The following is a 26,325-nucleotide window of genomic DNA, read 5'->3' as shown; positions in this document are numbered from 1 at the left end:
GCAGGGCTCTCCAGAGGGTGGTGCGGTCTGCCCAGCGCATCACCGGGAACACACTGCCTGCCCTCCAAGACATCTACAGCACCAGGTGTCACAGGAAGGCCAAGAAGATCATCAAGGACCTCAGCCACCCGAGTCACAGCCTGTTCACCCCGCTACCATCCAGAAGGCGAGGTCAGTACAGGTGCATCCAAGCTGGGACCAAGAGACTGAAAAACAGCTTCTATCTCAAGGCTATCAGACTGTTAAATAGTCACCACTAGCCGGCCTCCGCCCAGTAACCTACCCTGAACTTTAGTCACTGTCACTAACCGGCTACCACCCGGTTACTCAACTCGGCACCTTAGAGGCTGATGTCCTATGTACAGTACATAGAAATTGAACACTGGTTACTTGAATAATGTTTACATACTGTTTTACCCACTTCATATGTATATACTGTATTCTAGTCAAGGCCTATCTTATTTAACTATTGCTGTACAAATACTATTCTATCCATAATGTCTATACATGTCATCATAGACATTTATACACACACACACTGAACAAAAATATAAATGCAACATGCAATAATTTTTACTGAATTAGTGTTCATATAAGGAAATCAGTCAACTGAAATAAATAAATTAGGCCCTAATCTATGGATTTCACATGACTGGTAATTCAGATATGCATCTGTTGGTCACAGATACCTTTAAAAAGAAAATAGGGGCGTGGATCAGAAATCAATCAGTATCTGGTGTGATCATCATTTGCCTCGTGCAGTGCGACACATCTTCGTATAGAGTTGATCAGGCTGTTGATTGTGGCCTGTGGAATGTTCTCCCACTCCTCTTCAATGGCTGTACGAAGGAGAACTAGAAGATGCTGTCGTACACATCGATCCTGAGCATCCAAAACATGCTCAATGGGTGACATGCCTGGTGAGTATGCAGGCCATGGAAGAACTGGGTCATTTTCAGCTTTCAGGAATGATGTACAGATCCTTGCGACATGGGGGTGTGCATTACCATGTTGAAACATGAGGTAATACCTGTGGATGAATGGCACGACAATGGGCCTCAGTATCTCGTCACGATATGTCTGCGCATTAAAATTGCCATTGATAAAATGCAATTGTGTTCGTTATCTGTAGCTTATGCCTGCCCATACCATAACCCCACCACCACCATGGAGCACTGTTCACAACGTTGACATCAGCAAACTGTTCGCCCACATGCTGTCTGCCATCTGCCCAGTACAGTTGAAACAGGGATTCATCCGTGAAGAGCACACTTCTCCAGCATGCCAGTGTCCATTGAAGGTGAGTATTTGCCCACTGAAGTTGGTTACGACGCCAAACTGCAGTCAGGTCAAGACCCTGGTGAGGATGACGAGCACACAGATAAAGCTTCCCTGAGATGGTTTCTGACAGTTTGTCCAGAAATCCTTCGGTTGTGCAAACCCACAGTTTCATCAGCTGTCTGGGTGGCTGGTCTCAGACAATCCAGCAGGTGAAGAAACCTGAGGTAGAGGTCCTGGGCTGGCGTGGTTACACGTGGTCTGCGGTTGTTAGACTGGTAGGACATACTGCCAAATTCTCTAAAATGACATTGGAGGCGGCATATGGTAGAGAAATTAACATTGAATTCTCTGGCAACAGTTCTGGTGGACACTCCTGCAGTCAGCATGCCAATTGCATGCTCTCTCAAAACTTGAGACATCTGTGGCAGTGTGTTGTGTGACAAAACTGCACATTTTAGAGTGGCCTTTTATTGTCCCCAGCACAAAGTGCACCTGTGTAATGATCATGCTATTTAATCAGCTTCTTGATATGTCACAGGTGGATGGATTATCTTGGCAAAGGAGAAATGCTCACTAACAGAGATGTAAACAAATTTGTGCACAACATTTGGGAGAAATAAGCTTTTTGTGTGTATGGAAAACTTCTGAGATCTTTTATTTCAGCTCATGAAACATGGGACCAACACTTTACATGTTGTGTTTATATTTATGTTCAGTATATACACACACACACACACACACACACACACACACACACACACACACACACACACACACACACACACACACACACACACACACACACACACACACACACTGCCTTCGGAAAGTATTCAGACCCCTTGACTTTTTCCACATTTTGTTAGGTTACACCCTTATTCTAAAATTGATTAAATCGTTTTTTTCTATACACAATACCCCATAAAACGGAACGCAAAAACAAGTTTTGAAATGTTTACCATTTTATAAAACATAAAAAACTGAAATATCAAATTCACATAAACTACAGTTCAAAGTTTGGGGTCACTTAGAAATGTCCTTGTTTTTGAAAGAAAAGCAAAAAAATTTGTCCATTAAAATAACATTAAATTGATGTTACAGTGTAAAATACAGTGTAGACATTGTTAATGTTGTAAATGACTATTGTAGCTGGAAACGGCTGATCTTTTATGGAATATCTACATAAGCGTACAGAGGCCCATTTTCAGCAACCATCACTCCTGTGTTCCAATGGCACGTTGTGTTAGCTAATCCAAGTTTATCATTTTAAAAGGCTAATTGATCATTAGAAAGCCCTTTTGCAATTATGTTAGCACACCTGAAAACTGTTGTGCTGATTTAGAAGCAACAAAAATTGCCTTCTTTAGACTAGTTGAGTATCTGGAGCATCAGCATTTGTGGGTTCGATTACAGGCTCAAAATGGCCAGTAACAAATAACTTTCTTCTGAAACTCGTCAATCTATTCTTGTTCAGAGAAATTAAGGCTATTCCATGTGAGAAATTGCCAAGAAACTGAAGATCTCGTACACCGCTGTGTACTACTCCCTTCACAGAACAGTGCAACTGGCTCTAGCCAGAATAGAAAGAGTGGGAGGCCCCAGTGCACAACTGAGCAAGAGGACAAGTACATTCAACTGTCTAGTTTGAGAAACAGATGCCTCACAGTCCCCTGGCAGCTTCATTAAATAGTACCTGCAAAGGCCTCCCGAGTGGCGCAGTGGTCTAAGGCACTCCGTTGCAGTGCTAGCTGTGCCACTAGAGATTCTGGGTTCGAGTTCAGGTTCTGTCGCAGCCGGCCGCGACCGGGAGGCCCATGGGGCGGCGCACAAGTGGCCCAGAGTCGTCCGAGTTAGGGGAAGGTGTGGCCAGCAGGGATGTGCTTGTCCCATCGCGCACTAGTGACTCCTGTGGCGCAGTGCATGCTGACACGGTCACCAGGTGTATGGTGTTTCCTCTGACATATTGGTGCAGCTGGCTTCTGGGTTAAGTGGGTATTGTGTCAAGAAGCAGTGCGACTTGGTTAGGTTGTGTTTCGGAGGACGCACGGCTCTCGACCTTCGCCTCTCCCGAGTCCGTACAGCGATGAGCCAAGACTAACTACCAATTGGATACCACGAAATTGGGGTAAAATATATATTTTTAATAATAGTACCAGCAAAACACCAGTCTCAACGTCAACAGTGAAGGGGTGACTCCGGGATGCTGGTCTTCTAGGCAGAGTTGCAAAGAAAAAGCCATTTCTCAGACTGGCCAATAAAAATAAAATATTAAGATGGGCAAAAGAACACAGACACTGGACAGTGGAAGATTGGAAAGAAGTGTTATGGACAGACGGATCTAAGTTTGAGGTGTTCAGATCACAAAGAAGAACATTCGTGAGAAGCAGAAAACATGAAAAGATGCTGGAGGAGTGCTTGACGCCATCTGTCAAGCATGGTGGAGGCAATGTGATGGTCTGGGGGTGCTTTGGTGGTGGTAAAGTGGGAGATTTGTACAGGGTAAAGGGATCTTGAAGAAGGAAGGCTATCCCTCAATTTTGCAACGCCATGCCATACCCTCAACTCATTTCATGTATGTTTTCATGGAAAACAAGGAGATTTCTAAGTGACCCCAAACTTTTGAACACTAGTGTAAGTATTCAGACCCTTTACTCAGTACTTTGTTGAAGCAATTACAGCCTCAAGTCACACCTGTATTTGGGGAATTTCTCCCATTCTTCTCTGCAGATCCTCTCAAGCTCTGTCAGGTTGGATGGGGAGTGTTGCTGCACAGTTATTTTCAGGTCTCTCCAGAGGTGTTTGATCGGGTTCAAGTCCGGGCTCTGGCTGGACCACACTTTTTTGTCTTTGTGCTTGTAGATCCATTTTTTGATAAGCTCTGTTTACATATGAATCTTAATGTTAATATATTATAACATGAATGAAAATGACATATATATGGATGTTGCCAAAAAAATGATTGGTAAATGTTGAATTAATATGGAAATAACTAAAAGTAACTCCACTACATGTAACTGCATTTTAGAGACTTGTCCCGAAACAACTCTTGCGTTGTCTTGGCTGTGTGCTTAGGGTCGTTGACCTGTTGGAAGGTGAACCTTCGGAAGGTGAACCTGAAGCAGTTTTTCATCGAGAATCTGTCTGTACTTTGCTCCGTTCATCTTTGCCTCGATCCTGACTACTCTCCCAGTACATGTCGCTGAAAAACACCCCCAAAACACCCCCACAGCATGATGCAGCCACCACCATGCTTCACCATAGGGATGGTGGCAGGTTTCCTCCAGACTTTGACACTTGGCATTCAGGCCAAAGAGTTCAATCTTGGTTTTGTCAGACCAGAGAATCTTGTTTCTCATGGCTTGAGAGTCTTTAGGTGACTTTTGGCAAACTCCAAGCGGGCTGTCATGTGCCTTTTACTCAGGAGTGGCTTCCGCCTGGCCACTCTACAATAAAGGCCTGATTGGTGGAGTGCTGCAGAGATGGTTGTCCCTCTGGAAGGTTCTCCCATCTCCACAGAGGAAGTCTAGAGCACTGTCAGAGTGACCATCGGGTTCTTGGTCACCTCCCTGACGAGGCCCTTCTCCCCTGATTGCTCAGCTCTAGGAAGAGTCTTGGTGGTTACAAACTTCTTCCATTTAAGAATTATGGAGGCCACTGTGATCTTGTGGACCTTCAATGTTGCAGGCTTTTTTTGGTACCCTTCCACAGATCTGTGCCTTGACACGATCCTGTCTTGGAGTTCTATGGACAATTCCTTGGACCTCATGGCTTGGTTTCTTGCTCTGACATGCACTGTCACCTGTGGGACCTTATATAGACAGGTGTATGCCTTTCCAAATCATGTCCAATCATTTGAATCTACCACAGGGGGACTCCAATCAAGTTGTAGAAACATCTCAAGGATGATCAATGGATGCACCTGAGCTCAATTTCAAGTCTCATATCAAAGGGTCTGAATACTTATGTAAATGTGATATTTCAGTTTTTAATTCTGTATAAAAATGTATATTATGGGGTAATGTGTGCAGATTGCTGATGCATTAAAAAAAAAAAAAATTGAATAAGGCTGTAATGTAACAAAATGTGGAAAAGGTCAAGGGGTATGAATACCTGCTGAAGGCACTGTATATTTATACTCCAGACTCATTGATCACCCTAATATTTCTTAATTCCGTTCTTTTACTTTGTGTGTGTATTGTTGTGTATTGTTAGATATTACTACACTATTGGAGGTAGGAACACAAGCATTTCGCTACACCCACAGTAACATCTGGCTAAATATGTGTTTGCGGCCAATAACATTTTATGTGATTTAGATTTTTAATGTCTTGTATTCGATGTGTATTTATCGACCCCCTCTATGTTGCTGACACTTGAGAGCAAGCTTTTAAGTGCATGTCATACAGCAAACAAACTGACCTTGAAGTCGAAGGGAAGAACATTACTGTACTCACAAACTGGGAGTTGTCAAGGGGCATAGCAGAGATGGTCTTGTAGTTGTCCATGAGCGCTGTGTCAAACTCCTGCAGACCTCCGTTGGTGTGGACCACCTTGTCTTTGACAAAGATGCTGACGGCACGCAGCATGAAGGACATGAACAGGTGCATGTGGATGTAGTTCCTGGTGCAGTGGAGGTGTCTGCATGGCAGGCAGACAGGGGTAAAACACTCAAGGCTCAACAATCAATATATTCAATCGATGAAATACATTTTATAAAAACCCTTTTACATCAGCAGTTGTCACAAAGTGCTTTGCCCAGCCCAAACCTCAAAGAGTAAGCAAAGCAGTAGCAAAAGGACAGTGGCTAAGAAAAACTACCTCGAAGGAAGAAACCTAGGTAGAAACCTAGAGATAAATTCTAGGCATCTACATTTTTGTTTTTTGGCATTCAAACATAGTTTATTGTGTTGAGAGGAATTTGGAAACGTACTGTTAATACATATACAGTTGAAGTCGGAAGTTTACATACACCTTAGCCAAATACATTTAAACTCAGTTTTAAACAATTCCTGACATTTAATCCGAGTAAAAATTCCCTGTCTTAGGTCAGTTAGGATCACCACTTTATTTTAAGAATGTGAAATGTCAGAATAATAGTAGAGAGAATAATTTATTTCAGCTTTTATTTATTTCATCACATTCCCAGTGGGTCAGAAGTTTACATCCACTCAATTAGTATTTGGTAGCATTGCCTTTAAATTGTTTAACTTGGGTCAAACGTTTTGGGTAGCCTTCCACAAGCGTCCCACAATTAATTTGGTGAATGTTGGCCCATTCCTCCTAACTTGTACAAAGCGTGTTTTAGACAAACTGGAATTAAGGCCAGACTAAGTCAGTGGCACAAAAGATACATCTCATTAAATGTTGATATTTGGTTGTGTTGACAACCAAACACAATTCAGTTTTGGTGTGCAGTAACTAGCCTGTTAACCTTTCGACAAGTTAACAAATAATATGTAGGATTCACGTCTCCAACTAAACCAACAAAAATGAAGAATATGATTAAGCCAGTGGCTCAGATGAAACTATCCAAGTATTAGATATCCTTTAAAATGTTGATATTTGGCTGAGTTGTCAACCAAACACAATTCAATAATAATTGTGTAATACAGCAAACAGCCTAAAGTTAAGGCTATCTTACAAACTAATGTAACAGTGTTTATTCAACCTTAAAATGAGTCACACATCCATGGCCAAATGTTGAGGTTAGCCTACTGTAACTATAAATGTCTTCTTATGTAATCAAAGAAAGTGTGCATGTTCAAGATAGCATGCAAAGGTCGCAGGTCTGTGGAGATCTTTACAATTTCTATAATAACCTGTGAAGAATCTTGAACAGCATTGATCACTTGCACTATGTACTTTTAATGTAATCTCATATGTAATCCAGGTTATTTGGTTGTGCTATTTGATGAATTTTATTTTGTTTATTTTTATTTCACCTTTAATAACCTGTTGGGGCTCGGGGGCAGTATTGAGACATTTTGAAAAAAATATGTGCCCATTTTTAACTGCCTCCTACACCAACTCAGAAGCTAGGATATGCATATTATTAACACATTCGGATAGAAAACACTCTGAATTTTCTAAAACAGTTTGAATGGTGTCTGTAAGTATAACAAAACTCATATTGCAGGCAAAAACCTGTGAAAAATAGATCCAAAAAAATGTGAATTTTGTGACTGTACTATTTAGTGTCATTGTTTTATAGATACCATAGTGAGAAAGGATTCATTTCGCAACACCTACGGCTTCCACTAGATGTCAACGATCTTTATAAAGTTGTTTGAAGCGTCTATGATAAACAGAGAGCAAATTAGAATCCAAGGAAGTTGACATGTCATCACTTCATTTTTTTGCGCCTGCGCATAAATCTGAGAAACGTGAGTTTGTCATAATTTTTTATCTAGACATAGGATAGGTTGTGTGAAAAATATTACTGATGTTTAACGTTAAAAATGGACCAAAAGATTCATGCTAAACAACATTTGACATGTTTGAACGAACATAAATAGATTATTTACTAGGTTTTTTTTGCTTTTCGGCGTGATTTTACCAGCCCCACACCACGTTTTGTGGGAGCATAATGAACGCTAAGTACTTGGTGTTATTTGGACATAAATTATGAACTTTGTCAAAAGAAACCACATTTGTTCCGGACCTGGAATGCCTTCCGGACCTGGGATCCTGCCTTCTGATGGAGATAATCAAAGGTAAGGGGGTATTTACAATGTTATTATCGATTTTAGATGATGCTAACTGTATAGCATAGCCTGTTGTTCTTAGCATAGCACCCCGTTTATTGCAAAATGTGATTTCCCAGTAAAGTTATTTTGAGATCTGGCCATTCGGTAGCAATTACGAGATGATAATATATTATTCTTTGAATGACAATATTATAATTTACCAATGTTTTTGAATAGTAATTTTGTTATGTTCACTGGAAGCATTTCAGAGAAGAAAAAAATCTGAATTTCACGCTACTGTAAAATGCTGTTTTTGGATATAAATATGAACTTGATGGAACAAAAAAATGCATGTATTGTATAACATAATGTCCTAGGAGTGTCATCTGATGGAGATTGACAAAAGTTAGTGCATAATTCAAGCTGGTTTCTGCTTTTGGTGACGCCTGACCTTGAATTGAAAATGGATGTTTGTACTTTTGTGGCTATGTACTGTCCTAACATAATCTAACTTTATGCTTTTGCCGTAAAGCCTCTTTGAAAATCGAACAATGTGGTTAGATTAAGGAGATGTTTATCATTTAAATTGTGTAAAATAGTTGATTGTTTGAGAAATTGAAATGATTAGATTTTTGATGTTTTGAATTTCCAGCCTTGTTAGCAATCCCGGCTCGGGGTTCATTGCTAACCTGTAGCCCCAACAGGTTTATTTAACCAGGTAGGCCAGTTGACAACAAGTTCTCATTTACAACATCGACCCGGGCCAAGATAAAACAAAGCAGTGCGACAAAAACAACAACACAGAGTTACACATAAACAAACGTACAGTCAATAACACAATAGAAAAATCTATGTACCGTGTGTGCAAATGTAGAAGATTAGGGAGGTAAGGCAATAAATAGGCCATAGAGGCGAAATAATTACAATTTAGCATTAACACTGGAGTGATAGATGTGCAAATGATGATGTGCAAGTAGAGACACTGGGGTGCAAAAGAGCAAGAAGATAACAATATGGGGATGAGGTAGTTGGGTGTGCTATTTACAGATTGGCTGGGTACAGGTACAGTGATTGGTAAGCTGCTCTGACAGCTGATGCTTAAAGTTAGAGAGGGAGATATGTCTCCAGCTTCAGTGATTTTTGCAATTTGTTCCATGAAGCACAGTAATAACACATTAAGTTGTTGTATAAATACAAAATATGACATTGTATTCCCATTTGAATTTTGTTGTGCTTTTAAATGGTTGAAAGTTCAGTGATAACACATTTAGATGACAACTACACCAAAAATCGAACATTGTTTTTCCATTGGAATTTAGTTGTTCTTATAGATGGTTGAAAGCATAGTGAAAACACATTGGGAATTCAACAAACCTGTCACGTCCTGACCATGGTAAGATGTTATTTTCTGTGGTAGAGTAGGTCAGGGCGTGACAGGGGGTGTTTTTCTATGTTTTCTATTTCTATGTTCATGTTCTAGTTTTGTATTTCTATGTTGGTTTTGTTTGGGATGATCTCCAATTAGAGGCAGCTGGTCCTCGTTGTCTCTAATTGGAGATCATACTTAAGTAGGGTTTTTTTCCCACCTGGTTTGTGGGAGATTGTTTTTGAGTAGTGTATGTTTTCACCTCTGCGTCACGGTTTGTTGTTTTGTTCGTTCAGTTGATTGTTTATGTATTGACACGCTGCACTTTGGTCTGCTTCTCCTTACGACAACCGTGACAAAACCTCTGGCAGTTTTTTTTGAGTGGGTGAATAAAGATTGAAATCTCATTGATCAACGTCTCAACCAAATATTACCCAAATTTCCACATTGAAGTGGCATGCTGTGCCAAGTGGGTCTTCAAGTAATGCATTATTTTTCATCTTGGGGATGAGTCAAGAGGATTGGCCAGGATATTTATTTTTACTTATCATTTATTGTGAGGCTGTTTTTGGAAAATGGTGATGAACAGATGAGGCCTACTGCTGTATGACCTCAGTGGCAATTACACAGATGGATAGAGCAGCAAATACTTTTCATTGACGGGAACCCGGATACTAGGGAACATGTCTGTTCTGCATTGGTCTATGACTGAAAGGAAATGACTGGGTATAAGAATTAAAAAAACTATTGTACACTTCTGGAGAAAGGACCAATTGTTGGAACACAAGGCTGTCTTACCTGAAGTAGCCTATGATGACAATGGCCCCTAGAAGAGAGATGAAGGACAGTGCATATCCAATGGTGTACATGACGTACAGCCGGTCAAAGAAGTCCTGCTAGAGAGAAATGGATATCTTACAGGCTGGCTACACTGTTTACGCCGGCAAAAAGTTAGGCGTCTAGCATAGAAGCTAAAAACCTACCGTTTTCCCAACGCCACAGTGTAGCTACGCTGTTAGCGTGAGTCAGAGCAACTCAAGTATTGTCATGAGTCAAGTCTGCAACCACAACAATGTTAATTGGAATCTTTGGTGTGACTGAAGTGGTGATTGGGATTACCTTTTCCTCCTCTTGACCAGGTAAAAGGAATCTCAAGCAGTCAGAATAATTGGACCACGTTCGGTTCAACCCCTCCACAGAAACCCAGGAACCGTTGACATCACACTTCCTGTATGCATGACCTGGACACACATGGTCTGGTCATTTACATTGCAACATACAGGTAACTGCCAAAACAAAGGAAACACCAACATTAAGCGTCTTAATAGGGCGTTGGGCCACCACGAGCCAGAACAGGTCCAAAGCAAACTTGGAATGGATTCTACAAGTGACTGGAACTCTATTGGAGGGATGCGCCACCATTCTTCAAAAATAAATTCTATAATTTGGTGTTTTGTTTGTGGTGGAAAACGCTGCCTCAGGTGCCGCTCCAGAATCTCCCATAAGTGTTCATTTGGGCTGAGATCTCTTGACTGAGACGGCCATGGGATATGGTTTACATCGTTTTCATGCTCATCAAACAATTCAATAGGTTAAATCCATTACATGTACATTGCTTGGGATGCTGGCCCATGTTGACTCCAATGCTTCCCACAGTTGTGTCAAGTTGGCTGGATGTCCTTTGAGTGGTGAACTATTTTTGACACACACGGGAAACTTCTTTAATCGTTCTCCTCCCCTTCATCTACACTGACTGAAGTGGATTTAACAAGTTACATCAATAAGGGATCATAGCTTTCACCTGGATTCACCTGGTCATGTCTTAGAAAGAGCAGGTGTTCCTAATGCTTTGTATGCTCAGTGTATATTCTTCAAGAATCAAATGGGTGTATAGCATTAATGTATAAGTCCAAAAATGGATATAGCAACTAAATATTCTAGCTTTAAGGTAAAGTGTAAACAAAGACTTCTTTGGGGGTTATATACCTTTCAAAAAGAAAAGGCAAACTTTGCACCTAGTGCAAACGCTTAGTAAATCTGTCTCCATGAGTATAGCAAGTGTGTTGCCTATCTATACCCCAATACCTTGATGGTTGAAGTCGTAGATGTAGCTGGGGCAGGGGACCTTGGTTAGCGCTCCGGGGGATCCCTGGGGCCAACAGATCAGACCGTCCCAGCCAGGGGGACAAAGGTCATCTGGATACGTAGTGGAAAAGGGGAGTAAGGTAATGTTAGTGGTGGGCATCAATACTGATAATTTTATTTGCATTTGATATGGATATATGGACGGCATATTATGACATTGGTTTAACCTTCCTGTTAACTTACACTATTATGTAAAAACCCATTCTGTACATGACTGTTCCTGCATGCACAAACCCCTCTCACAGACCTTCTCACAGGCTCTCAACTTAGTGACTTAATTGCCTGCTGATGGGCCCATTCGTGGTGAATGGACTTATTTAAACTGTAGGTTTAACTTTCACATATGGTCCAATGAGCAATCAGAAAGCACTTGTCTGGACTTCACAGAGCCGTCGAGGTGAACAGAAAAGTAAAAACAATGTTTTTATAAAACCAATATACACTGCTCAAAAAAATAAAGGGAACACTTAAACAACACAATGTAACTCCAAGTCAATCACACTTCTGTGAAATCAAACTGTCCACTTAGGAAGCAACACTGATTGACAATAAATGTCACATGCTGTTGTGCAAATGGAATAGACAACAGGTGGAAATTATAGGCAATTAGCAAGACACCCCCAATAAAGGAGTGGTTCTGCAGGTGGGGACCACAGACCACTTCTCAGTTCCTATGCTTCCTGGCTGATGTTTTCGTCACTTTTGAATACTGGTTGTGCTTTCACTCTAGTGGTAGCATGAGACGGAGTCTACAACCCACACAAGTGGCTCAGGTAGTGCAGCTCATCCAGGATGGCACATCAATGTGAGCTGTGGCAAGAAGGTTTGCTGTGTCTGTCAGCGTAGTGTCCAGAGCATGGAGGCGCTACCAGGAGACAGGCCAGTACATCAGGAGACGTGGAGGAGGCCGTAGGAGGGCAACAACCCAGCAGCATGACCGCTATCTCCGCCTTTGTGCAAGGAGGAGCAGGAGAAGCACTGGCAGAGCCCTGCAAAATGACCTCCAGCAGGCCACAAATGTGCATGTGTCTGCTCAAACGGTCAGAAACAGACTCCATGAGGGTGGTATGAGGGCCCGACGTCCACAGGTGGGGGTTGTGCTTACAGCCCAACGCCGTGCAGGACGTTTGGCATTTGCCAGAGAACACCAAGATTTGCAAATTCGCCACTGGCGCCCGGTGCTCTTCACAGATGAAAGCAGGTTCACACTGAGCACGTGACAGACGTGACAGAGTCTGGAGACAACGTGGAGAACATTCTGCTGCCTGCAACATCCTCCAGCATGACCGGTTTGGCGGTGGGTCAGTCATGGTGTAGGGTGGCATTTCTTTGGGGGGCCGCACAGCCCTCCATGTGCTCGCCAGAGGTAGCCTGACTGCCATTAGATACCGAGATGAGATCCTCAGACCCCTTGTGAGACCATATGCTGGTGCGGTTGGCCCTGGGTTCCTCCTAATGCAAGACAATGCTAGACCTCATGTGGCTGGACAAGTGCAAGAACATTGCTCATAGTCATTACAGCTATATATACACTATCTGTCCACCAGATGAGTAGGCTAGTGGGGGAGCACTATGAGTAATAGGTTGTCAGCTAGCCCTCCTGATGGTTCAGTGAAACAAGTGACTGGGGTGGTAGTGCGTCCCAAATGGCACCCTATTCCCTTTATAGTGCACTACCTTTAGTGCCATTTGGGACGTGCGCTGAGACTGAGTAATAAAGACCTAAGTGAGAGAGAAAATAAGAAGCAAATAGATTCAAATATATCCATGTATTTTATGATTGCATTCCAGGTCTAAAGAGAAGTGGATATTTGTATGTTTCAGTGTCTCAGCTGCAGTAGCCTTCCTATGCGTATATTGTCATACTTCATTATCTCAGAGCCAAATTGGATCTGATTATAGCTGGTTTGAGTCACATTATCATTTGAGACATCAATGCATGTTGTATCGATTTAAACTGACAGACAGGAAATGTGCCATATTGGGGTTTGGGACCCACTTGCCAGGTCAACACATGTGCGGACAGTGTGAAATACCTTAAAGTGGAAATGACAGTGTTTTAACTACTTTGAAGATATGAAACAAACAGACAATCATAATATCAGTCACAAATATCAAATTCCCAGTTTATGCTTCAAAGCCAACTTGATGAGGTTTTAAAAATAGGTTCTATTTCACTCAAAATTCCATGACGTAAAGTAAGGCATTGTTGGCAGTATAAATGGATGTGGTTCAATGCATGATTAATATCCTTTACCAATACATTTCTTGGTAGTCCAAAAGATATTGCGATCAGGTTGTAAATCACAGATGGCCTGGTACATTGTTTGCTGCCTCCACCCATTTGGGATGCACTGTTTCAGTTTCAGTGACCCAATATTTTGACAAAAACAGACAACTGTAACTAAGGCTGGGAATGTCAAATACAATCAAACTAGCAAGGACAATGATCACAAGTCAGTCATAATGTGGCTAATAGGCTAGCGCATGTGTCAAGCAAGGCCCACAGAACGACTAGGACACACAAGCGAGTATAAATGAGTTGAGACATCTACTTTATGAAATTATGGCCTGATGTGCCCTGAATCGGTGAATTCAACATCATTTGTGCTGCTTTCATGTGTCCCGTTTACAGCGTGCAGCGGGGAGAACGTGTAGACAAATACATGCAACAGTCCTAGCTAGGCTACTAAAATGTTGCAGCCTGGCTTCGGTTTTTAAAGCTTGACAATGAATAACCAAAAAACAAAACTTGCAACAAAACACCATGCACAGGAGAAACATATTGGCCTGTTACAGAAACATTTGAGCAGTAGCTTAGGCTGGCTACTCAACTACAATACATTTTGAGTGCACCATACAGCAATGCTGCATTCAACCGCACTGGTGATTGATGCAGTGCAAAAAAAATGATTTGGAGTTATTCAATACTTTTTGATTAGGCTTGATGCATATTATGCGCATCTGCAAATATAGTATCAAAAGCTAAACAAATATTAGTTATTTCTTGTTTTCATTTGTTAAGATGCTATATACAGCATCCTATGTACATAAGAGGACATTATAAAGGGACATATTTTTCTAATAAAACAATGGCCAGTTTGGGTCGCAGTTGCAAGTAGGCTACTGTATGTCTGGCCCACAAATTCATTGTGTTTTTTCAATATGGCCTGTGCGCTGATTGAGTTTGACATCCCTGGGCTAGCGCATTGATTTATGTAGCTAACTATTTATTTAGCAAGCTAAAAACACGGAGCCTAACGTTAGCTAGCTAGCTAGCTGCTAGGAGGATGTCATGTCATTGGAGGAGTGAGTGAGTGACCAACTTTTTCCCTCATGTCGTTTTTCGGTGACTACATCTAGAGATGCAGGTGTCATTTGGTTAGATAGCAGGAAATGTGAATCGCTTTGCTAGCTAGCTAGTTATGCTGTACTTGAACGACTGTTATCCACAGTTAGCATATCTCTTTGTCAATAAAATGTCATGTATCTGTTATAGTCCCAAAAAGTACAACTACACTCTTAGAAGAAAAAATGCTAACCTAAAAGGGCTCTTCGGCTGTTCCCATAGGAGGATGCTTTGAATAACCCTTTTTGATTCCATGTAGACACAGAGGATTCTGCACGGAACCCAAAAGAGTTCTACCTGGAACCAAAAAAAGGTTCTCCTGTGCCTATGGGGACAGCCAAATAACCATTTCAGAATATTTTTCTCTAAGAGTGTACACTAAATCAAGCACAATTCGAACATTGTCATGCATTTTAGAGAATATATTTGACCAGGGTCTGGATACAACACCTCATACAACAAATATGATGTTTACATAATCCCATGACATTAAGTGAACATGTTTGGCCAATCGTAAAGAAGAAGCTGAGCTCCAGCATATTAGCACTGGTTTTCTTTAAACAATACTAATGGGAGATTACATAAACCTGCGTGCTAAAATAATCAGGATTCAAACAAAAAACCCACAAGATGTACGAGTAGATTAGTTGATGTCTCGTTGTTACCGTGTTTGACAGCTGCTTCTGGTTCTCTATTCCCACTCCAAGGAAATAATGACCTATAAGAGCATTGCCAATCATAAGGCTTGTAGCCTAATGAATGAAAGTAAAATACTTACTGTAATAATGGACTCTATATCATACAACTGTTTCATGTCAACATAATTATAATATAATTTGTGCAATTTTAATTAATGTTATAAGACTACAATGCCATTTGATTAAAAAAATATTAACACAATCATGATAGGCTTGATTTAAATTACAATTTTAAACATGGACAATGTTCAGAAATATTGTACTTTCCTCTCTTGAAATGTCCATAGCCCTACTGTATTAAACCAAGTTATAATTAATGGATTACATGAATTAGAAACAAATATTTATTTTTTTACTCATGTACACCAACATGAGTTTTCAGTAGATAAATTGTGTAGGGAAAAATGCCACTGTAGATTTGTCGTGGTAAATGAGAAAATACTTTATTTCAGATGTATAAAATGATTCTCAAATACTGTAGATACAGCCGTCCTTAGTCTGCTCAAATAGCATCTTTGAAGTTAACAGCGACCTTGTTAACACCCCGGGAGTGGTAATATGATGGCTAATAATGGTTGCAACTGGGATCAGGTGTGTGGGTGATCTTAGCCCATATTGATGGTTTAACGAGAGATCACCTGCCAGTAATACGGTGGCCAATAATGGTTAGAATTGGACCATTGCCTTTAAAGGGACAATGTCAGAATCAAACAACAACAGAGCTATATAATTGCTATATATCATCCATTTAAAGGCCCATCCCAAATGGATGCCCCGTCCTTTAAAATTGAAAGGGGAACACAAGATCATTTAGATCTGGATTTAGTTATCTGGAAAAACCAAATACAATAGACAAATACACCACTGTTTGAGGGAAAGTGGGGTTATACAATTTTGTAAATGTTTATTTATTTTACTCTTATGAAAGGCAGCATATCATTTAGCCAATAAGATGTTTCATTGATGTCATTTTGGTAACACATTATTTTATTAAGGGTCCATAATAAACGATTTATATGGCATTTATAAAAATTGTGTGATTAGTAAAGTCATTTTTCAGTCCCTAATCTAAAGTGAGCACTATTTATACTTTTTAAATAGCTTATAAATGTTTTCAGAGACCAGTGTAATTTCCTACAAAAAGATGCATGCCATTGGTAAACATTCCAGCAGTACCTGGTGTTGGATTCGACATTTTGAACATTGAGACATTAAATAAATGATAGAGAAGAAGCATAGAATATTAGGAGTGAAAGAGACTGGGTTTTATGTCTGAAGTTAATGGTTCTCTGTAGAAAGCCAGACGGCGTTGGAATGTGTTGGGGGACGGGAGGAAAGCACTGCGTTGATACAGGAAAGACAGATGGACATCTGTAGATTAGGTGAAGGAGGGGTTGAGGTAAGGAGGTGAGGTCAGATCCCCTGAAGGGAGTATTAAGGGTTTAGTATCCTGTTACTCTTTTCCTGTAAAACCATAAGATGAAAGGATGGGAGAGAAGGAGGAGTGTCTTAAGTGGGATATATATATCTGTGATGTGAGAAATGTTGGGTTGTTTGAATTACAGCTGTACAGAACCTTTGGACAGAATTAAACTTTGTTAGCTTCTCTAGTGTCCGTGAGTTATTTACTCTGAAAAACAAGAACCTAACACTGGTAAAAGAATAAGCACGAAACACAGAATGTTTACAAACGTATGTGGACACCCCTTCAAATTAGTGGATTCAGCTATTTCAGCTGCCCGGGTCAACTGTAAGTGCTCTTATTGTGAAGTGGAAATGTCTAAGAGCAACAATAGCTCAGCCACGAAGTGGTAGGCCACACAAGCTCACAGAACGAGACAGTCGAGTGCTGAAGCGCATAGCGCGTAAAAATCCTCTGTCCTCGGTTGCAACACTCACTACCGAGATCCAAACTACCTCTGGAAGCAACGTCAGCACATGAACTGTTTGTGCAACCGCACCCAAGCCTAAGATCACCATGCGCAATGCCAAGCGTCAGCTGGAGTGATGTAAAGCTCACCGCCATTGGACTCTGGAGCAGTTGAAATGCATTCTCTGGAATGATGAATCACGCTTTCCCATCTGGCAGTCCGACGGACGAATCTGGCTTTGGCGGATGCCAGGAAAACGCTACCTGCCCGAATGCATAGTGACAACTGTAAAGTTTGGTGGAGGAGGAATAATGGTCTGGGGCTGTTTTTCATGGTTCGGGCTAGGCCCCTTAGTTCCAGTGAAGGGAAATCTTAATGCTTCAACATACAATGACATTCCATATGATTCTGTGCTTCCAACTTTGTGGCAAACCGTTTGGGGAAGGCCCTTTCCTGTTTCAGCATGACAATGCCCCCGTGCACAAAGTGAGGTCCATACAGAAATGGTTTGTCGAGATCAGTGTGGAAGGACTTGACAGGCCTGCACAGAGCCCTGACCTCAACCCCATCGAACACCTTTGGGATGAATTGGAACACCGACTGCAAGTCAGGCCTAAATGCCCAACATCAGTGTCCGACCTCACTAATGCTCTTGGAAGCAAGCCCACATACTTTTGGTCATGTGTATATATACACGTGTGAATAACTAGCTAACTAATATTTACAAATGTGGGAATAATGATTAATACATGGTGGGAAAACTGTTTGTAAATGCCTTATAAATGTTTTATAATGGACCCTTAAAATAAAGTGTTACTGTCATTTCTGCATCTCTCAGAGGATATAGCAAACTGTATTTTCATGTTGCCTCCCAGTGAAACCGTAATACTTCCGTCATGACTAAATTTGGATGGGTATCAGATGCTGGTCTGTTTATATTTAAACAGTCACCAAACAATAAATACACTGTAATTAGCCATTATGCTCCAATATCTGTTTATGTTCTGATATTTCTATTCTCCCACCTGGTTTTAACGGCTGGTAGATTCTGGATCAAACACACAAAGCGGTTTGTTTTTATCCAGCTCTCACACTGCTACAGAATGTGGGCGGACACATGGAGGATAGTTATATGGAGAGCAGCAGCCAGAAAGAAAAACAACTGCAGGTTTGGGACTGGTAAATTGGCAGATTCAAATGAATGGAATAAATCCACATTTCAGCACCCACACATTCTGTGGCTAGGGAGACACACAGCAGTGATCTTAAGTCATCTTTGTCTAATCAAACTGCAGTGGTATTCCAAGTAAATAAAGGCTTTTCAAGAAGTTCCTCCCTCCGTTCTTCAAGAGTGCCTATATGGGAAAACTAAGAAGAATTTTTTTGAAATCTTTTCGTTTACTAAGTGGTGGCCATCATCCCAGTTATTTTTCCCCCTCCCTAAGACCACTTCTGTAGTTGTAGTTTTCATCCATGCTGTATCAAAAGTTGTCTCAAGTTACCCCAATTAAAAAATATATAATAATCATTTGGGGGTGGATAATAAATAATTTGGATAAATATCAGAATACACATTTTTTGCTAAAAGCATTACTCAATTCAGTAAATCTCATGTTGAACATTGACTGACAATGTGAGAAATGCAAGGAGTTCAGTGTGTCAAAGTGTACATGCAGGAACACCACATACAGTCTCTTTTACCAACTCCAATCTCTGACTGAGTGAAGCCTGGGAGAATGTGGGCAGACGTGGAGCAGGCTAGTGTTTGCCCGTCTCTCGAAACACAACCCCTTTTCCAATACGCAGGAGGCAAAAACAGGTCAAGTTATGGGATTTGTTCTCTTCAGACAGGATGAAGTATGGTGGGTGGCTCTGCCACCCGGGCCGCTACGGTTACCATAAAGGTCTGTCTGGATCCACCTGGAAACACGCTGGCCAATGGGGCTCTGGTAAAGCTAGGTAGACCAATCATCTGCTTAGTGGGTACCAATTGCAGAAACACAAACAAAAAAGTTGGTACATTTCCTATGCTGCCCAAAGATAAAACGATGTACGTAAGTCAGTGTTTGCCCACCTGCAGGGTTGTGTGTGGAGATGTTCTGATGGCATTCAACTTTGACATCATACAGTAGGTACATCTGCTCCTGTGCTGTGAGGCCGACCTCTGGATGAACCTACAGAGTAGATTGCAGCATTGATTCAAAAAGTTGTCCCTTAGATATTGACCTTGGGTCAGATTAGCATTTCCCCCACTAATGGTTAAGGTTAGGATTGGAGAGGGGAAGCTGATCCTAGATCTGTACCTAGGGGAATCTTAACCCCAGAGATAATTTGGATCTCAAACATGACAAGAGCAAAAATGGTAAAGTGGCTTTGATATAAAAACTTTGATAAAATCTAATGTCATAATTACAGTGACATACAGTATACCGTAGCATAACACATACTTCATAAATTAAACATAAGTCATATACATCACAGTAAGCAATCGACACACACACACGCTGATGCACTGTGCTCATACTTCCGCCTCATTTAAATGCATTCAAGGAGGAAGTGGATGTTGAGTACCAGTCAACAATTTATATGCAAACACTGACTGATGAGTACGGAAGCGTGCATGGCTGAATAACAATACATAACCGATTACATTTCCATATGAAATAGCACCAAAGAAAGAAACATAATATGTGGGGAAAAGAAATTGGATGATGGCCACAACTTTGTAAATGAAAATATTTAGAAATATCCATCTTAGTTTTCCCATTATTTACAGAACAAATATTTTAAAAGATAGACAGAGAGGAAATGGTAAAGGAGTAGAGGAATAGGGAATTGTGGATGCAAGAAAAAAGCAACCAAATTCATTATGCCAAGAACTTTGTCAACTAGACTTGCAATAGCCTGCCTAAACATGGGGTAATACTGTTTCGTCGAGGCATGGACTCTACAAGGTGTCAAAAGCGCTCCACAGGGATGCCTCCCACAGTTGTCAAGTTGGCTGGATGTCCTTTTGGTGTTGGACCATTTTTGACACACAGGGGAAACTGTTGAGCGTGAAAAATCCAACAGTGTTGCAGTTCTTGAAACACCCTAATAGGCACATACTACCATACCCAGTTGAAAGGGACTTCAATATTTTGTCTTGCCCATTCACCTTCTGAATGGCACACATACACAATCCATGTCTAAATTGTTTCATGGGTTAAAAATCCTTCATTAACCTGTCTCCTCCCCTTCATCTATACTGATTGACATCAATAAGAGATCATAGCTTTCACCTTGATTCACCTGGTCAGTATGTCGTGGAAAGAGAAGGTGTTCCTAATGTTTTGTGCACTCAGTGTATATAATCTAGCGGTTCGGGGGGGGGCACCCCCTTGTGGCCCCCCTAAATGTGGAGTATTAAATAATTTTTACATAACACATTTTTGCTATCTTTCTTTTTTTACATTCGTTATTAGACAGTGGCAACGCGGAACACTAATGATTATGAACATGGTCTTTTGCCTGCTAATGCCTGCAATGCAGTGAAGAAAACGATATGACAACAATAACGTCTAATGTAACTGGCCCCTCTAACAGTACAACTGGCCCCAGCTTGCCCCCCCCCCCCCCAGTTGAAATGGTCTAGAACCGCCACTGGCTGGTAGCCTATGTAAAATGTTCATGCAAATTCCGTATGTGTATGGTTTATTATATGCACAGTGTAGGCTCCTGTAACAAAACAAGGGTAAACCCTGTGGATTAATTCCTCCACAAAAAAATACATAAACAATATTACTCGATTGGCTAGCCTACTTACCTGTGCGTAAACGTGTAGGTAAACTACATTCCAGCATAAAAGAAACTTCGCAAAGTTACCCAGAAGTATCGTATTCATTTTGAAGATAATTGGTGGACAGCGTTGCATACAGAGGTTTCGATAAACTCAAAAATCAGCTGTGTTTTTGAAGCACGCAGTAGTTCAGGTGTTGTGTCAAACTCGTGCTAGTCCGACTGTATGTAGCCTAGCCTACTCTGTGTATTTCCATCCAACGCTCTTGGAAGTCTGTTGAAAGAGGATTTCAGGAGAAAGGGCGTAGAAATAGCGTAGCATTGGTCAGAGTTTTGATGTCTTCCGTCTGAAATAAGGATTTACCATAAACTTGTTCAAAAAGTTTACTGATCACTTGTGTACCTTAAAATATATAGGCTATATGACTGGCCATTCAGGCTACTTGTGTCCTGTTGTAGTTTTTTTCTCTGAAACAGAATTTTAGTAGGCTAAGTTTGCTTTACAGAGACCATTTGGGCATGTTGTCTCGTTTAGGGGCCACGAACGTTAATTGCCATTAAAAATATATATGTTAAACACGAATACTCTTTACGGTCAAAAAGTCGCAAGAAAATTCCAACCAGAATTATCCATAGGCTAGACGTGTAAAATCGAGTTTTCTGCTGACACCTGACAACCCAAATAACTATTCATATCTACTGTAGCCTAACCAACCTACCTATAACTGCATTTCTCGGCTGAACGTAATGGTGCTATCTGTGGTGCTGAAATTTTGCGATGTGGGAAGAGATGTCGGCAGCGGTCTGCACGATTCAGTGTGTGTGTGTGTGTGTGTGTCGCGTTCGCTCATGAGTGTCTTAAAAACGAATTTACATAAATTAAAAATGAATGCATTTTGGGAAAGTCATGAGTGTCTTAAAAATGCCAGGAAAAATGGCAGGAAAATGTTTTTTTTTGTCTGACAAGATATCTCTTCTTACCAGTCAGTTTTTATCTTTGAGCATTTCACTTGTTTCAAGCTTTTTTGTCCTTAATTATCTTAATAAGATAATATAACTTTTTACTAAAATTGTATTACTGATGCTGAGTAACTTAATACTTGAAACTAGAATTACCAGAATTATAAAGCTGTTTGATCAACACTGACAACTACAAAACTGCTTTGTCGAAGTCAGAATTTCTTCTTTCAAGCATCCTATCCTTTTCATCTCTTCACATATTAAGAACAGATAATGACCAAATGGAATTCACTGTTGTCTCTTACACACAGCACAGCAATCATATAGACAAAATACAGTACAGCACAAAGACAGTACACTTTTCATATCTGGGGAAAACACTGAGTCATTTCAACTGTTGTACAATTCTATTACATCCCCAAGATGGTATTTGACTTGTACAGAAGCTTGGCTCTTGTTGTTAATTGTGTAATAAGAGGTAAAATCAACCAGCTTTTCAGCATCCACTAACTCAGTGGCCTGTGCAAAGTGTGGGAGCTCAACTTGATAAGCCATGACATTTCTATCAAAGCGTATAGTTTGAAATGGTAGATATTCCAAACAATAAAGCCTAGAATCGACAAAAAAGAAGTCTGGCATATTACCATTCAGTACTTTGGCAAAGATCATGGACTTCTGAGTTATGTATTTATTACAATTTATCACAAGCCATTTGACTGATACAGCAATTTATCATTGAAACCTAGGAAGTCCCTCAATTTTCCACATAAATATTGTAGATCTGTTACGTTCGTCGTAAGAAAGAGACCAGGGTGCAGCATGGTAAGCGTACATCATATTTATTAGATGAACACCGAAACAACAACCAAAATAAATAGAAAACATAACGTTCAGTAGGGCATAAGCTCAGTACCAAAACAAGATCCCACAACCACAGGTGGGAAAAGGGCTGCCTAAGTATGATCCCCAATCAGAGACAACGATAGACAGCTGCCTCTGATTGGGAATCATACCCAGCCAACAAAGAAATAGAAAATCTAGAATGCCCACCCAAATCACACCCTGACCTAACCAAATAGAGAAATAAAAGGGTTCTCTACGGTCAGGGCGTGAGAAGATATTTAACCTCTCCCTTTCATTTGAAAAAATTGGGTGCATTGAAATGTCAACATTTTGGCAGCATTCATATATTTGGTTCTGATTAATCAAAGACTTGCAAATATTTTGAAAAAATTTAGCTTGGAACCCCATTGTTTAAAGAAACAATGTTTAGACTCGGATACACATGTCTTACCATTGGACCCAATGATTTTATCTATGATGGCAAATGTATCATATAATGCTGTTTTGGTGTAACATTGCGGTCTGGAAAAAGCTCCTTCCAATGCTTCAAATGATTTTCAATGAGTAACTTCAACCTAGACACAGTCGTAATGGAAAGAACTGGTGCAAATACTATCTGTACAATCTCTATTAGCTCAATTAGCTCTATTAGTATGTATGCATTGACTTCCAAACGCTCCAAAACAAATGGCAATATCCTTAGCAGGACAAGCATTTTCCCAGATGAATGTTTTAGTTTACCATCACTTGACGTTAATGTACTAACAGAAATTGGGGAAGGCCGATCTCTAACATCTAGAGGGGAATAAGGGAAACCAAGAATAGCAGAATTCACTGAGTCCAGATCAATCTGTCCTGACTCAACAAGGTGATTCAAAACACATTTGATTTCCAATGGGGCTATGCCCTCCAGAATTACATGCATAAATTATTGCGGAGTTTGTTGTATAATATCAAAGGCTGGGAACTCAACTAACTTGCTCCTGCTATTGATCCCATATGTTGTTCTCAGGCTGTTGCGAAGCAAGTCCATCTTTGCCTATTCTATTTCATCACACTGTCTGACATGCTTCACCAATGTCCTTTAAGTATATGCATCCTCATTGAAGTGTGTCGGCATGTCCTCAAAAGAACACTCACAGTGTCTGCACTTACTGTAGGCAAAGCCCACACCCTCTTTGAACCCTGCTAGTTCATACAGTCTCAGGGTATCTCCACAGAGAGAGACCATGGCACCATATATAATTTTCTTTCCATTAATAGTTTGCATTTTAACCCCCCAATGTAACCATGTCTTCCTTGATTCTATTCAATAGTACATCTACACCAGATTGACGTAGGTCTGCTGATCTAGCCATGGCAAGCAGCCTGATAGCAGCCAGTTTAGACCTGTATTTTGGATTTGGATTTCCTAGGGTGTAGTACAGCACTTTCCCTGCACATCTGGGGTCCTTTTCAACCATAGACAAAATCCTTGGGTGTGATAAGAACTGTTCTAGACTTTTGACTAATGGTATATAATGAAATAATTTGTCTTTGATGAAAAAATATTTTGATCCTCCACATTTGATCCTGCATATGGTTTCAGCAATTGGAATTTCCTCTGTGTCCAAACAGCTAAACTGCTTCTTAATAACACTGTCCTGTCAAAATGTTGTTGCAACGCCAGCAAAAGCGTCAATGAAATTGTCAAATATATCCATTGCATATTTTTCAAGTTGACCTGATGTGCTTCCTGAATGCTTCTTTAGCACTCCCTCCATCTGCTTCCTGAGGTTGTCCATTAGTGATGATTGATACTGCTGTAACCCAGCAACAATGTCATTAATTAACATAAGGACATACAAATCTTTCTGATTGAGAGGGGGTCAAATACTTATTTCCCTCATTAAAATGCAAATCATTTCATAACATTTTTGACGTGTTTTTCAGGATTTTTTTGTTGTTATTCTGTCTCTCACTGTTCAAATAAACCTACCATTAAAATGATAGACTGATCATTTCTTTGTCAGTGGGCAAACGTACAAAATCAGCAGGGGATCAAATACTTTGTCACGTCCTGACCAGAAAAAGGGTTATTTGTTATTATTGTTTGGTCAGGACGTGGCAGGGGGTATTTGTTTTATGTGGTTCAGGGTGTGTTTGAGTGTGTGTTTATGTAGAGGGGTGTTTGAATTATGATTTCCGGGGTTTGGTCTATGTTCTATGTTTGTATATTTCTATGTCTGTTCTAGGGTGTTTTTTTCTATGTTTAGGTATTTGGGATTGGCGCCTTCAATTGGAGGCAGCTGTTTATCGTTGCCTCTGATTGAAGGTCCTATAATTAGGAGTATGTTTGTTTTGGGAATTGTGGGAGGTTGTTCTTTGTACTGCTGTGTGAGTATACAAGACTGTTTGGCGGTCATTGTGTTTCATTTTGTAAATAAACATGAGCATTCACGTACCCGCTGCACCTTGGTCCATTGACTACGATGACCGTTACATACTTTTCCCACTCACTGTAAGGGATCAACAATAGTAAGGTGGACAACCTAGCACTAACAATGAACTCAACCATCACTGAACTACTACAAAATGCTCTACATAATGTAACTAACCAAATTCTGTTCAGAAAAAAACCTCTGAGAGACGATGCTTGGCTCTGGCATTTATCACAAAAGCAGTGTCATGTGTTGTCAGAATCCTAAAAAAAAGTGGACATTGAATGTAGCATCCTGACATGTGCAGGCTGGACATTACTAGTTCATGACAAGTAGAATGTTTGTGACAGGAGAAGTGGTTGCGAAGACTGACTATGAATGCTATTAGAAAAGCCAAGTACTTTAAAAAATATGGTCATTTTCAGTAGATTGCCACCAACCAAGTAACTTACTTGTTGCACTGTGACAGCTTCATGTTGGTCAATGCCCCTTTGCCCTTCATCTGAGTCAGATGTATGGAATTGCTGATCAGTGATGCTGGAGTTAGCTAGAAGCTGATCGGGTTGAATGTTGTCCTGTGTACCACACATCTGTCACGTCCTGACCATAGTAAAATGTTATTTTCTATGGTAGAGTAGGTCAGGGGGTGTTTTGTGTTTTTCTATGTTTTGTATATGTTTAGGATCTAGTTTTCTATTTCTATGTTTTTTGGGATGATCTCCAATTAGAGGCAGCTGGTCCTAGTTGTCTCTAATTGGCGATCATACTTAAGTAGAGTTTTTTTCTCACCTGTGTTTGTGGGTAGTTGTCTTCTGTTTAGTTTATGTACCTGACAGAACTGTGCGCGGTCCTAGTTATTTTTCCTTTAGTGTTTTGAGTTATAATAAATATTCATCATGAGCAGTCAACACGCTGGGCTTTGGTCCCCT

At 40.5% G+C, this 26,325-nt stretch overlaps 1 protein-coding gene across 1 annotated transcript in view; it reads right to left on the bottom strand.

Annotated features, from left to right (window-relative positions):
- The window catches only part of LOC106574379 (parathyroid hormone 2 receptor), a 43,276-nt gene extending 23,435 nt beyond the window's left edge, over window positions 1-19,841 (bottom strand). The window contains exons 1-6 of the mRNA XM_014150233.3: window positions 19,827-19,841; window positions 19,471-19,570; window positions 11,419-11,529; window positions 10,453-10,574; window positions 10,132-10,229; window positions 5,736-5,919 (exon numbers count right to left, since the gene is read on the bottom strand). Of these exons, the coding sequence (XP_014005708.3) occupies window positions 5,736-5,919; window positions 10,132-10,229; window positions 10,453-10,574; window positions 11,419-11,529; window positions 19,471-19,570; window positions 19,827-19,841 (630 nt within the window). The remainder of the gene's footprint in view (window positions 1-5,735; window positions 5,920-10,131; window positions 10,230-10,452; window positions 10,575-11,418; window positions 11,530-19,470; window positions 19,571-19,826) is intronic.
- Window positions 19,842-26,325: the final 6,484 nt, after the last annotated feature.

The sequence above is a fragment of the Salmo salar genome, chromosome 16 (genome assembly GCF_965601325.2).
Source record: "Salmo salar chromosome 16, fSalSal1, whole genome shotgun sequence".
NCBI lineage: Eukaryota > Metazoa > Chordata > Actinopteri > Salmoniformes > Salmonidae > Salmo > Salmo salar.
Note: the sequence above shows the minus strand (reverse complement) of the source record. Positions and strands in the feature narration are given on the sequence as shown.